Source organism: Erpetoichthys calabaricus, chromosome 11 (assembly GCF_900747795.2).
Source record: "Erpetoichthys calabaricus chromosome 11, fErpCal1.3, whole genome shotgun sequence".
NCBI lineage: Eukaryota > Metazoa > Chordata > Cladistia > Polypteriformes > Polypteridae > Erpetoichthys > Erpetoichthys calabaricus.
In genome coordinates this window covers 97,618,348-97,633,347 of record NC_041404.2, presented here as the reverse complement: position 1 = coordinate 97,633,347, position 15,000 = coordinate 97,618,348, and the positions used below count along the sequence as shown (strand labels likewise).

The 15,000-nt window shown below is 37.5% G+C and overlaps 1 protein-coding gene across 4 annotated transcripts in view; it reads left to right on the top strand.

The window, feature by feature from the left end:
* The window catches only part of rbm10 (RNA binding motif protein 10), a 395,465-nt gene that overhangs the window by 147,001 nt on the left and 233,464 nt on the right, over nt 1–15,000 (top strand). For all 4 annotated transcript variants that reach the window (XM_051933537.1, XM_051933536.1, XM_051933538.1 and 1 more), the window contains exon 7: nt 13,441–13,527. In XM_051933537.1, coding sequence (XP_051789497.1) covers nt 13,441–13,527 — 87 coding nt within the window. The remainder of the gene's footprint in view (nt 1–13,440; nt 13,528–15,000) is intronic.

Genomic DNA, 15,000 nt, shown 5'->3' with positions numbered 1-15,000 from the left:
TTTAAGAGGGTGTTTCGGAAGAGCGATTGCATCTCCTTGGGGTGTGTTCAGCCCCCCTCTTTGTAACATGAGCGGCAGAGACATGAAGTGGCTGGTGCGTAGCGCAGGCCAAGGGGGGTTGGTGACTGAACCACCTATAAATAAATATTTTTTCCAGATTTTATATATATGTATATATATATAATATATATATATATGTATTATATGTACAGAACTGTGCAAAAGTTTTAGGCAGGTGTGGAAAAAATGCTGTAAACAAAGAATGCTTTCAGAAATATAATGATTGTTTATTGTTATCAATTTACAAAATGCAAAGTGAGCAAACAAAAGAAAAATCTAAATCAAATCAATATTTGGTGTTACTACCTTTTGCCTTCAAACTAGCATCAATTCTTATAGGTACACTTGCACAAAGTCAGGGATTTTGTAGGATTACAGTCAGGTGTATGATCAACCAATTATACCAAACAGGTGCTAATGATCATCAATGTCACACGTAGGTTGAAACACAGTCATTAACTGAAACAGAAACAGCTGTGTAGGAGGCTTAAAACTGGGTGAGGAACAGCCAAACTCTGCTACCCAGGTGAGGTTGTGGAAGGCAGTTTCATGTCATGGCAAGATTGAGCACAGCAACAAGACACAAGGTAGTTATACTACATCAGCAAGGTCTCTCCCAGACAAAGATTTCAAAGCAGACTGGGGTTTCAAGATGTGCTGTTCAAGCTCTTTTGAAGAAGCACAAAGAAACAGGCAACGTTGAGGATCGTAGACGCAGTGGTCGGTCAAGGAAGCTTAGTGCAGCAGATGAAAGACACATCAAGCTTATTACCCTTCGAAATCGGAAGATGCCCAGCAGTGCCATCAGCTCAGAACTGGCAGAAACCAGTGGGATCCAGGTACACCCATCTACTGTCTGGAGAAGTCTGGTATGAAGTGGTCTTCATGGAAGAGTTGCAGCCAAAAAGCCATACCTCCGACGTGAAAACAAGGCCAAGCGACTCAAGTATGCACGAAAACATGGGAACTGGGGTGCAGAAAAATGGCAGCAGGTGCTCTGGACTGATGAGTCAAAATTTGAAATATTTGGCTGTAGCAGAAGGCAGTTTGTTCGTCAAAGGGCTGGAGAGCGGTACAATAATGAGTGTCTGCAGGCAACAGTGAAGCATGGTGGAGGTTCTTTGAATGTTAGGGGCTGCATTTCTGCAAATGGAGTTGGGGATTTGGTCAGGATTAATGGTCTTCTCAATGCTGTGAAATACAGGCAGATACTTATCCATCATGCAATACCATTAGGGAGGCGTATGATTGGTCCCAAATGTATTCTGCAGCAGGACAACGACCCCAAACATACAGCCAAAGTCATTAAGAACTATCTTCAGCGTAAAGAAGAACAAGAAGTCCTGGAAGTGATGGTATGGCCCCCACAGAGCCCTGATCTCAACATCATCGACTGTGTTTGGGATTACATAAAGAGACAGAACGATGTGAGGAAGCCTACATCCACAGAAGATCTGTGGTTAGTTCTCCAAGATGTTTGGAACAACCTACCAACCGAGTTCCTTCAAAAACTGTGTGCAAGTGTACCTAGAAGAATTGATGCTGTTTTGAAGGCAAAGGGTGGTCACACCAAATATGGATTTGATTTAGATTTCTCTTTTGTTCATTCACTGCATTTTGTTGATTGATGAAAATAAATGATTAATACTTCCATTTTTGAAAGCATTCTTTGTTTACAGCATTTTTTCACACCTGCCTGAAACTTTTGCACAGTACTGTGTGTGTTTGTGTGTGTGTTTGTGTGTGTGTGTCATATATATATATATATATATATATATATATATATATATATATATATATAATTTTACAGGAATGTGTAATATTTATTTCTCCCTTGGGAACAAATAAAGTATCTTATCTTTCTATAAAAGTTTAATTTGAATGGGGGATCTCCATTCAAAGTAAGCAGACATGCATATATAAAATAAGTACTTTAGGAGCTTGGCAATGGGGTCAAAGTCTCTAGATATGACTGTTTATTAAAAAGGAGTATCCTTATGTTTAAACTGATGCTGTTGGTGCATGGGTATTTCTAGGATTTGTAGCTGTCAGGGTCTTAGCCACCTCTATGATTATCACATGCAGTCTTAAATTTATATACATTTGTAGAGAGTACAGCGTTTCCATTTTGGGCTGTTGTGCATGTTCGTGTAATGAAGTAGCGTTAACCGGGGCTATTATTTTATGTAATGGTTAAACACATCTGGGACTTACTGCAATTAATTATGTGTATAATTGAAAGATTATGATCTTGGCACAATAGATAAGCCCACCACCGTGAACCTCCCTCTCCCCCTAAACCCTCTGTGTTGATCCAGGCTTAACTTGGACCTGAGGACACTGCTTCTACCTCTTGTTTCTTTCTCCCTACCTTTTTGATGCTAGTAAAGCAACACCTATGCTCACAGCTACAGAGCCTGGCACCCTCACTGGAGTTTTATAGCACGTTTGCATCTTCTCTTTTCATGTCCAGCATGCCGCTTCTTCATCATCAACCCTTCAATTGGTTCTGCTCAGTCCATTTGCATAAAGCGTGCTCTCTGTAGCGCAGAGCATTTAGGTTAGTATAGTATTAGTAAATAATGACAAATCTCAATCAAATCATTTCACACATTTTAGAGATTTTGGGGCATTTAGTTTTTATTATTGTTACCTGTAAATTTTGAAATATATCAATGTCCTTTCTTATCAAATACTTACTGCCCTAGATGTACCATCCTGCCAAACGGGAAATAAAAATATAGATAGATATAGATATAGATAGATGCAGTGCTCATCAGTAGAGAAGTCTCCAATGTATTGGCTTTTATTACATAGTTTAACTAATCATGGTCATTTGGAAGTATTTCACAAACCCACCCTCAGTTGGGTTAAAGACTTCTACGAGTATCTGAAACTGCAAAGAGTAAAGTTTACTCATCAAGGCCCGTCTTTCATTTGTTCTATTATAATAGAGCCTTTCTTGATCACTACTCTTCTTTTTCATCTTCCTGAGTAATCTTAGATTTTAGATAATTCTGCTTAGAGAATTGTTTTATTTCTTTGTGCCATATCAATGTCAATGTAATATGCAAGAAGATGCCCTGTCCAAGGAGATTTATGAAATCATGATACATTAGTCCATTTCTGTTTAATTTCAGTTGAAGAAATCCTAGAATTAGACACGGGTCACTTCACAAGATGGCAACACTTTTAACACTAGAATTACCAAAGCCTATGAAAGAACTCATAATCCTGGCCCACCTTAAATCAGTTCGCATCTCTCTGTCAGTGTCTTTTGCGATGTAAATGTGTCGATCAGCACAAACAGCAAGCAGCCTGGTATCCCATTCCCCTGCCCACAACCACAGGTCAATTCGCAAAGAAGGTTCTCAGTGCTCAAGTGGTTTATCTTGGAGTGAAGTTAACAGCTCCCACACACCCAAGGGCCGTCTTTCCTACATTTACGACATGTGTACCTGTTGCAATGTACACATCTCTCTCTGCTGTGTTTCTTATTACACTGAAGGAGCACCAGACACTGAAGTTTCTTTCCTGGAGGATGTGGATTTCTTGGAACAGAAGCTTGTCGACGTTGCATCCTCTTTTCTTTTTCCATTGCCTTTTCTTATAGGAAGTGACGACGAAGTTCCTCTGCAAGGTGAGCCATAAACACTCCTCTTTTCTCAGTAGAAAGGACGGTCCTTGGGTGTGTGGGAACTGTTAACATTTGAATTTGATGAATATATATAGCGCGGAGCTGACCTTTCTGTACTATTCTGTCCTCTGCATCTCCTGGAGTGCAATGTGGAGACTGGGCAAGATCAGGGAAAAAATAAACATGGTCACTGACTACAACTGCATGAAGGTATGCGAGTGAATATACTGTTGCATTAGTGCAACAATGTTTTCCAAAATATACTATACAGGTCATAAAATAAATTATTTCAAATGTCATATATACTCTGTCTCTCTTTTTTGTCAGTGCGGCTTTGGCATCATGGACCAGAAGATGCATACTAATTCATTGTGAGCAGGAACACTCAAGAATAAAACTGAATTTAAAAAAAAAAATTCACATCCACAATCATTCTCAGTCGCGCACACCACTCACACCCACATCCACAGGTTTCCCAATCCCAGGCCCATTCACGTACAAGATCTGACACTGTTTTCAAATAAAGAGGTGGTATAACAAAACAAGTTTGTTTGTTTGTTAAAACACGTCTTTATCTAAAAACAGTGTCAGATCGGGGGTTTTGTTGTGGGAGTGTGAACGTAACTGAGAGAATATAACTGAAAAAAATATGCTGTCATTGACAATTGTATGTTTTTATTGTATAATATTAACAATAAGAGCAGCTCACCACACAAAGCGGTAAATTTGTGAAGCACCTTGTATTGATCCCACAACCTCTTGATTGGGAGTCAAGTCAGCAATTATTACCATTGCACCACACAAAGTGTTGTATCAATAGCCTACCGTGACCTGCTTTCTGTTTCTTTGGTTATTTTCTTGAATAAAAGTGCACTTGTATTACTTGTACCTTTTGTGAAAGTGTTTATTTGATATTTGGACTTCAGGCATCACACATTATACACTTCATGTCTACATTTTGTTAGTTATTACTCAAACTTGAAATATGTCTCTGTTTTAACAACATGTTTACATAGATTGTTGTAGACATGGAACACACATAAAATGACAATACAGGTAAAATTCCATTACAACAAATATCTTTACAACAAAATTTTCATTACAACGAAGTATTTTTATGGTCCCGACAGCTTCCCCATATGACATGAGTCTATAGAAATCTCGTTACTACGAAGTACATTCAGCAGATACTTTCATTATAACGAAGTGCACAGAAAACCTTGAAGTGCTTGAATGAATCATCCACAAAGCAGTTAGTTCTGTGGCCGCTGCTCAGTTGTGCACAATGATCCCCAAACAGAAACACGGTCATTTTTTTTTTCTTTCTTCGAACTTTCCTCATACTGTTTTTGCCTTTTTTGTTTCCTGTAGTTTTCAGTGATACCTTTTAGTTATTGCTCATCAACATTTGAAAAACATCCATTGGAATTTAACTCCTTCTCACCCTCCTATAGAAATGGCAGACACTAAAAAACAGTAACAGTTCATATTATAAAAAAAAAAAAAAAAACTTTTTGCAGCTCTCAATTGCGGCAAAAAGAAAAAAGACGTTGCCAGTGAATTCGGAATTTCGCTATCGACGCTGTCAGCTTTCTTGAAAGACAGAGCAAAAAAATGTAGAAAAATCTCGGGTTGCAAAAGTATGTGAACTGCTGCATTTGAAGACGTCGAAAAAGCCGTTTTTATGTGGTTCAGTGATTCTCGTTCAAGAAACATTCCTATTAATGTGGCACTCATTCAAGAGAATGTAAGGTTTGTAAACTCTCTTGGGACCTCCCACAACTGGACAACAAGCCGAAGAGCGCCCCGAAGTGCGATCTCCACGTCTGTACAGGGCAATAGCAGATATGCTGCGTCTCTCCGCCAAAGTAAACAGTGTCATGCTTGGGTCACAGATTTGCACAGAAACACAGAAGATTCTAGAGACAGGAACTTTATTCAAACACTGCAAACAAACATGTCTCTTTTTCAAAAGTTTAAACGTGCTCCTTGACAAGACGGTGATGACAAATCCATCTCGCAATGAAAAGAATGCAAACATATCTTCCTCTTCAAAGGAGTGCGCATCAGCAGCAGGGAAGGACAGAGATAGAGAAAGGCAAACAATCTGCAACTGACAGGTGCTTTTGGACTTTTAAGTCTGCGAAGTACCGCGTGGATCACGTGATAGATCAGCCGCAAGTAAGCCCAGCAGCAAGGGAGCAATGTGAAGGTAGTCTTTCAGCATCTTTTTTTTAACCTGTAGGGGTGCGATCAGCCCCCCAGCTCACAATAGAAAAGATCTCGAGGGGTGATGCAAGGTTAGGTGCACGTAAATTGTAAATGCAGATACTGTAACAGGATTACTTTATCACTGACCTGGCCACGACTCTGCCTGACTGCTGTGTCTGTGTATAGCAGAGTAGCAGATCCTGTTACAATAAATAACTGTGGCGCTCCTGTTTCAAGCTGAATAAAGCTGGTTTTGCTAAAGTACTGAGACTAAGCCTCGTGTTTTGGGGTGCAAGACAGGGACTTATATCGCGACCCCGATCTTTTATGATTTGCTTCTGTGGTGCTTCATTGCAGCGCTATGAGCCTCCCATTGCCCTGCCCCAGCAATGGACAAACAATCTTCCACAGACTCTGCAATCCCGCTTCAGGGCGCACTTCAGTGTGTTGTTCCCATTGGGTGGGGAGTGGGGGGTCTCAAAAGAGTCCAGAAACCTCACGATATGGAGAAGAAATAATGATTCAACTCCTGACTGATAACTGTGCAGCCCACAACATGCTTCCACATTTAGATAACGTTCGCGTTGAATTCCTTCCACCCAATTGCACGGCAGCGCTTCAGCCATTGGTTTTGGGCATCATTCGCACCCTGAAAGTGTATTATTGCAAGGAAATGCTGTGAAAAATTCTTGTCACCATAACTTGTAGGCAGGAGGAGATTAAAATTAATGCGAAAGAAGCTATTGAAATGATTGCAAATGCCTGGATACAAGTTAAAGAAAGCACTATAGTAATAAATACAGAATCTCATTACAACAAAATTTTCGTTACAACGAAATATTTTTTAGGTCCCTGTGAGTTCGTTGTAACGGAATTTTACCTGTATATTATTTACCCTATACAGCTCAAGGTACTTCACTCCAGGATAAACAGTGAGCACTGAGAACCTTCTTTGCGAATTGAACTGTGGTGGTGGGTAGGGGATGGGATACCAGGCTGCTTGCTGTCTGTGCTGATTGACACATTTTACAACATAAAAGATGCAGACTGAGAGTTGCGAATGTATTTAAGGTGGGCTGTAATTACGAGTTTTTTCGTAGGCTTTGGTAATTCTAGTGTTAATAACATAGTACTTATTCTTAAATAGCTTTACTTCAGGCTGTCTACCAAATACTACATTAACTATTGTACAGTACATCTCTCTGCTGACATATAAGGCACTACATTTGATAAACTTACCTTAATATTGTTACAAATCTGATTTAGTTGCTAGCTTTTATTTTTGTCGGCAATATCTTTTTAAAAAGTAATTTGGTAAAATATTTGACAATCATCACTTTTTCATGAACAGATTGGGGCAAGGTATTATGCTCAGGGGATTTATAGCCTGCCTTAACTACAACAGCCCATCCCTGAATGGATGAAATTCATGTTGAAGTATAATATGTGGGATCAAGGCCTGTTGGGTCACATTGTAAAATGCATGGATTAAGTGATACTTGTGAAGCATAATGTATATTTTGAGATGTCAAAATAACTAGTTAAAATCCTGATATTACCATTTGGAGTATGGATTTAGGTCCATCATTCTAGTTGACAGAAAATGCGATGAACCCTGGTTGGTCCTTCTAGTCCACTTGCCTGGAACAAAACATCACCTGAGGGTTCTTCAGCTTTGTGGTCTTAGTCTCTGAGAGATCTACTTATTTTAATGTCTATATTTGAGAGCCTGTTTTTTTCATTTTTTAGGTTGTCGACTTTATTTTAGTGTTAGTATGATTTTTGGATCTGTTTTATAGCAATGGTTTTAAATTATTACAGCTTTAACTGCCACTCAGGTTTTTTTTTTATCTGTACAGCTGAAATTCTGTCAAATGTAAAAATATTAATGTTCACCTTAAAGGTCTTATTTTATGACTGTATAATTAATTGAATATTAGATATTTTTCTTTTAGAAATGTTTAGTTTAATGCTTTTATTTAGTTCCTCACACTTCAGATTAAATGGCAATGTTTATAGGTTATTCCTGTATTATAATTATAAGGTTTGTAAAATGTAAAACAATTGAAAAAGTGAGCAATACAATGGTGAGGCTTTATTGTTCAGGTATTTTCTGGTTCATCAGATGTTTGCTTTTTGTTTTTCCTTTGTAGACAGAAGTTAAAGTAAGGGCAGTTTTATAAGTGAAAATGGAAGAAAACTGGTTCTGCAAGATTCTTTCCTTAATATTCTGTGTGTGTGTGATTTTTTGACATATTTGCCTAAAGTTTTTTTTTTTTTTTTTTTTTTAAGTTCTCAAGGTTGAGAGATCAGTGTTTTTTTTTTTTCCACTGCATTCTGTTTTGAGACTGTATTTGTGTGTCTAATTCATGGGTACTGGAGGCCTGAAGTGTTTATGGATTTTCACAGCAGCAAACATGAAAGAAAGTTTGTGTGTCTATTAACAGACTATTTCTTTAGTCACTGGACTTCAGTGTTTACTTAATTGTTGCCTCATTTTCATCGTCCTCTTCATAATGGTATTTTATTTTAGCAAATGCTTTAAATGTACTAGGTAAACATAAGCAAATAACGTGATATGTGTTAGTTCTGGAATTTATACATTACTTTGTATGTGATAAATTACACAAAATTACAGTATAATACTATATATTTAATTTTATCGAAAGAAACTGTACTCTATATACTGTAATTGTCAGAAAAGAGATCTATTCATGTTTGAAACACTAAGCTCTATATACTGTATACTTGAAGCAAAAATCATCCAAAAACCCAAGTATCATGCATGTAGTGTGTGTGTGTGTGTATATATATATATATATATATATATATATATATATATATAGGATAGATAGTACAGTACAACTATAAAGTACCTAAAAAGTTTGTATTCACTTTTTGCATATAATATAATCACCTAAGACTGCTACAAATGCACACAAACAGCAATAGATTTCCTCTAGTTGCCACCCTTCACACATATATGGAAGCTCCAGGTTAAAAGCTATTAGGATGGAAAGTCTCACACACACAATGAAAGGTTTTAACACTAGGATCCCTGAAGCTTACGATTTTTTTCATTGTCCCTGACCTCCTTAAATTTTCCTGACATACGCCAAGAAGCTCATAGCTCCTTATCACCGCACTAATAGCACGCTTTTGTTTTGCAAATGTGTGGCTTAGCAGAATGCAGCCTGCTACAAGCCCATTCCCCTATTCAGTCAGATGATGGCATCGCCCTGCTGCAATCATCACAGTTCAAGTCTGTGTTGAAATGTTTACCTGGCCATGTATTTGAAAGGAATTATATAGGTAATTAAATATTGTGATTTGAAATGCATACATTTGAAGTGTGTTCTGTGTTTAATCTGTGATAATATAGAATGAATGGCAGAGGAAATGTGAGGCAAGAAATTCTGAACACACTCCTAAAACAGAAAATGCTTTCATATGTTACAGTAATAGTGACATGATTTTGACGTGAAGTATAGGATGTGTGAAGACTGAAGCCCAAATATTCAAGAAACACTTTCACAAAAGGTGTAACAAAACAAGTATGCTTTTATCTATGTATATAAAAGCCAAATACCACTGACTTAGGACTTGAAATTTGGAATGTAGGTTACCCTTGGCCCATTGGTGATCGCTAAGAAATGGTTTTAAAAATTTCCAAGCGCGAAATTTCTTATAGTTTTTTAGACCCGTTTGTATGTCTGTCCGCTTTTCATGAGAGAACTACTTAACGGAGTTAAATCATTTTTTTTTTCTATAATTTGCTTGAACATTCCGTTGATTTTGCGTCTTTCTCATCGCGCTAAGTATCATAGTTCGCTTGCGGTACCGATTTATTAGCGTGAATCCAAGAGAGACTCATCAGGCTGCGGGGAGGGGGCTGGGTCCTACTCACTCACGCCTCTGCCTTGGGGTGTAACCTTAACTCCGCTTAGTTAGTGAATGAGAGAACTACTTAATGGATTTAGATCTTTTTTTTCTATAATTTGCTTGAACATTCTGGTTGATTTTCAGACATCTCTCCTTGTGGTAAGAATCATAGTTTGCATGTAGGAGTGATACATTCGCACTAATCCGAGACAGAGGCTGTGGCACGAGGGGAGGGGGAAGAGTGATGTCCGAAGTAGAGAGCTGGGCCAGGCCCTCCTCACTGTCCTGTTTCACTATAAGCGGGCAAAGCCACGGGGGTTAGCTAGTTCAAGAATAAAACTGAAGAAAAAGAAATTGCTCAATTGACATTTTGCTAAACCCCAACTATCAGTCAGTACAGATTAAAAGATGTTTCCATACGTGTGTTTACGTGTTTCATTTTCAATCAGTTGTCACAGTGGTAACGCGACTCTGCCACGGATCTGCATAGATGGTGCAGTGGATAAGCTACCATTTAGGAATGTAATAGGTTGAATCCCGCGTCGTCTCTACTTGGCACTCTGAGAAGTTAGGTACTATTATTATTATCTTAATACATAATTTGCCTGCCTCCTCACTCACTCACGTCTGTCCGAAGCCGAATGCGCAGTCGCCTTCTGCAAACGTCTGAAGCCGAATGTGCAGTCGCCTTCTGCGTAGCTGCCCGAAAAACCTTACGAGACCGACATCCAACCCCAACATCGCGGCAGGCGGCGGATTTATGGCCGCAAAAATTTAAAGAGAAAGGTGACTTCGATTAAAGCTCTAGAGGCCTGAAAGGCGATTTCAACTAGAGCTCGAAGCGTAATTACGCATTCTGATTCAATTACGCATTCATTCAATACACCTATATCAGGTTTGTGGTGCTTATACTTATTACTATTCCATATTGTACTGGAACATTCATCATTCAATATTATACTATAGGCCTGGAAAATTCATCAACTAACAGTGCAAGCCTGTACAGTAATGAGTAAAGCGGACTACAATCATTACAAAACAACTTCTTCGTTACTTATCATTTGTTCTTCATACACTGCTGACTCAAACTCGTGCCCGTTTCATCGTACGTTGTCGAAACGGGCTCTTTGTCTGGTTATCACATAAATAAAACATACATTTAATGTGAGTCTGTAACACCCTGTGTAAATTTATGGTACTTGTAAAAGATGTTACTTTTCTTCGCACACGGACATTCTTATCAAAATGCATTTGAACAATTTTTTTTATTCAGTTTTATTCTAGTATTGTATTCTTGAATAAAACTGAATTTAAACATTTTTTATTCGGTTTTATTCTTGGATTCTTGAATTTTTTTAATTAATTTTTATTCTATGGTTCTTGATATGTCCTGATATGGACTGGGTAATGTGTTAGGAATGAAAGGATGTTGCATTGTTTGATGGAAATGAAAATTATCAACCTACAGAAGGCTGAATTCAAAGACACCCCAAAAATCAAAGTGACAAAATGATGCAGCAGGCTAGTCCATTTTGCCGAAATTTAATTGCAGCAACTCAGAATCATATCTCAGTAGTTTGTATGGCCCCCACGTGCTTGTATGCATGCCTGACAACATTGGGGCATGCTCCTAATGAGACAGTGGATGGTATCCTGGGGGGATCTACTCCCAGATCTGGACCAGGGCATCACTGAGATCCTGGACAGTCTGAGGTACAACCTGGCAGCGTCGGATGGACCGAAACATAATGTCCCAGGGGTGTTCTATTGGATTTAGGTTAGGCGAGCATGGGGGCCAGTCAGTGGTATCAATGTTCATCCTGTTCCTCCTTGCAACATCGGTAGGGTCCAGATATCGCCTTTGTGCTACCAGTAGTGACACTGACCTAGCCAAATGCAAAACTAGTGAAAAAACAGTCAGAAAATATGAGGAGGGAAAAATGTCAGTGGCCTACATCTGTTAAACCATTCCTGTTTTGAGGGTCGTCTAACTGTTGCCCCTCTTAATGCACCTGTTGTTAATTTCTTTAACACCAAAGCAGCTGAAAGTGATTGAAAACCTCCTCTGTAACTTAACTGACCAGATCAATATCCCATAAGCTTCATTGACTTGATGCTATACTCTGATTAAAGTAAAGTGTTCCTTTAATTATTGAGCAGTATATAATAGTAACAATAATAGCAGTTCACTACTCAAAACGGTAAATGCAAGAAGGACATGGGATTTAACCCGCAACCTCTTGATTATGAGACAGCAGCTCTTACCTCTGCACCAACCAAGAGGATATGTCTACTTTGTATCGATTGATAGTTGGGCTTCAGGTTTTACACATTGCTAATAACCTGTAAATTGAAAGATTTGTTTTTCTTCGGTTATATTCTTGAATAAAAGCACACTTGTTTTGTTATACCTTTTGTGAAACTGTTTGATATTTGGACTTCAGTCTTCATACATTATACATTTCACGTCAACATTTTGTGAATTATTACTATAACATGAGAAAAGTTTCAGTTTTAGTTATGTGTTCAACATTTCTTGCCTCGCATTTAAAGTGACTTCAACTCTGAGAATTTTGTGTCTGACTTCAGCTGGTTCAGTGGGGGATGAGCAAGCAGGCTGCCTGCTGCCAGTGCTTATTGACATATTTGCAAAACAAAGATGCTGATGAGGAGGTGTGAGATAATTTAAGGTGGCCCTGCATTACAAATATTTTCGTAGGCTTCGGGGATTCTTGTGTTAAGGCATTGACAGACTGTAGTCTGAGATTATGCAACATATAGGACGAGTCAGTAATTTTGGTTGTGAATATCTCCAAGTGGATTAGTCTTAGAAATTGTAATGTCTAGCTGTCATCAGTTTATGCTGTTGCCATCTTGTGCCTGAAAGTCTGGTTAGGAGTTATTGTAATTAATCAGATGAGTGTCTTTGGTAATAAATAGATAAAATGGAATAGTCATCAGTGAAAAGAAATTTAGGAGGTAATAGTGGTGTTTAGTAAGGTCATAAGTGAACAGGGACCTAAAAGGAACCATATTAGGATAATCCAAGAACATGTGAAAGAATGTTTTTGGAACCTTAAGGTAACATAGGTGAGAAAAATGAGAGAAAAGGTCCCATCTTGTGATCTTCAAACAAGTGACTTGTGATTTACGAGAGAATTGTTGTTGAATGAATTGAGCTAAGACAAGATTTTTTTTTAAAGAAAGACATCTATTCTAAAATACAATAACCAGCATATGTCTGTTGTGTTTCTGGTTTTACACATGAGGAAATAAATACTTGAGAATGGTTCCATTCTTTGTAAGGAGACAACTTGATAATAGAGTATTAAAAAAGCAGGCAGTATACTTCAAGAATAGAAGGTGAAGATCTAAGAAAAATGAGTTTAGACAAGGATCAAAGTAATACAACTCTACTACCATATGTGCATGTATTTTTTTACTTGTTATACAGTATTCTGACTGTGAGGTTAAGAAAGGTCAATTAGAATTAAATGTGGATGGCTAAATGGCCATTGTTTCCAATTAACTTAATCTGTCTCTCCCTGTCTCTCTCTCTCTCTCTCTCTCTCTCTCTCTCTCTCTCATGAAATCCTTGTAGACTGCCACTACTTGAATCCTTATTCTCTTTGTGTTCATCTTTTTTCCAGAGATCACTCACAATAATGGGTCAGAAAGTGTCAATGTACTACAGTGATCCAAAGCCCAAAGCCAGTGAGGATTGGCTGTGCAATAAGGTATTGTTCATTTTTCATCTAAAAATGAATTTTTTTTAGACAAAATATTCCATTCCATCATTTAAGTTCTGTGGCAGCCTTTGTGTATTGATGTGCAGTATATGAATGGATGGAGTGTGTGATTGTGTTATGTTTTTCCAAAAACAGGTTTTAAACGTGACTGAACTAAATTACAAGCACACACACAAATCAGTCTTAATATTATAAATGGTAAAACACCCTAGTTTCACTAAGCCGGTTTTGGGTTTTAGCTCTGTGTTATGTTGTTCAAACAAATGGCTGTTTTCTTCTGGTTTTCACACCTATGTCTCTAGTGTTCTAAATTTCAACATGCAAATGTTAAAGGTAGAAATGAAACCTGGCAGATATATGATGCAGTACCTAATAGATCAAGTTATTTTTTTAAATAAATTTTCAGTGTGCTATACAATATCATAAATTAAGCATAATTAATAAAAATGCAGCTCAAGGGTCAATACCTCCACATAATATGTAAAATAAATATAAAAAGTTCCTTTCCTTTTTTATACCATTTAATACTAGATCAATATATACTCCATAGATCAAGAATGCTTTAATTTCCCCTTGAGGTTGACGCAGTAATATGGAATAATGAAGCAAAATGTTTCTTACATGAATAGCATAGGTCCCCAAATTCACCTAATCATCATGCATTTTGAGGCATTTCATGACTACAAGTAAAGAACAACAGATAAGTAGAGAAGTCCATCTTAGTATCGGATCACAGTGACCTTCAATATAATGAAAAATTATTTAAATTCTCATGGCTTGAATTTTGTCTGGGAATTATGGGTACTGTGCCAGTTATTTATTATTTTAAAATCCTACATAGTTTAATAAAGCTGGAAAATACCACTGCGCTTTCGAGGCAAAAAAAAAAATATCGTTAATTTTGCTATTTTACACCATTATGTAATTAAGAAGTACAAATACAATTATTTGTGCTGTTTTAAGAGAATGATTATTTGACCAATCAACAGCCAGTAGTAATAGTTTTGCTTTTTATTGTCACGCATTAGAGTGAGTTATTAGCTCTTTAATAAAGTACCTTACAGAGCCTTGATAAAGCAACATATCTTTGTATTCATCCTCCAGTTTCTAAGAATAGGACCACAGTTGTCCCTCTAGCCCTTCTTCCATTATCTAACTGGCTTAATTAATTATCTCAACTGTATTTTGGTGCAAAGCAGGATCCAACCTTGGATGAGACACAGCTCTCACACAGTCTGTCAAGAAAGATAATAAAATGAGCTAATCTGTATGATTATTTTAAAATAAAATTTAAAATTTGAAAACTTCCACATTGGCCAGACAATATTTTGGCTTGCCTTATAAAGCACAAGGCATATCTTTTTACATATCACATACATCTAGTCAGTACGTACAGAAGTCCAGGCAGACAAAGAAAACAAACATTGAACCTTAAAGTAATGCAAAATTAAAAAATAATCA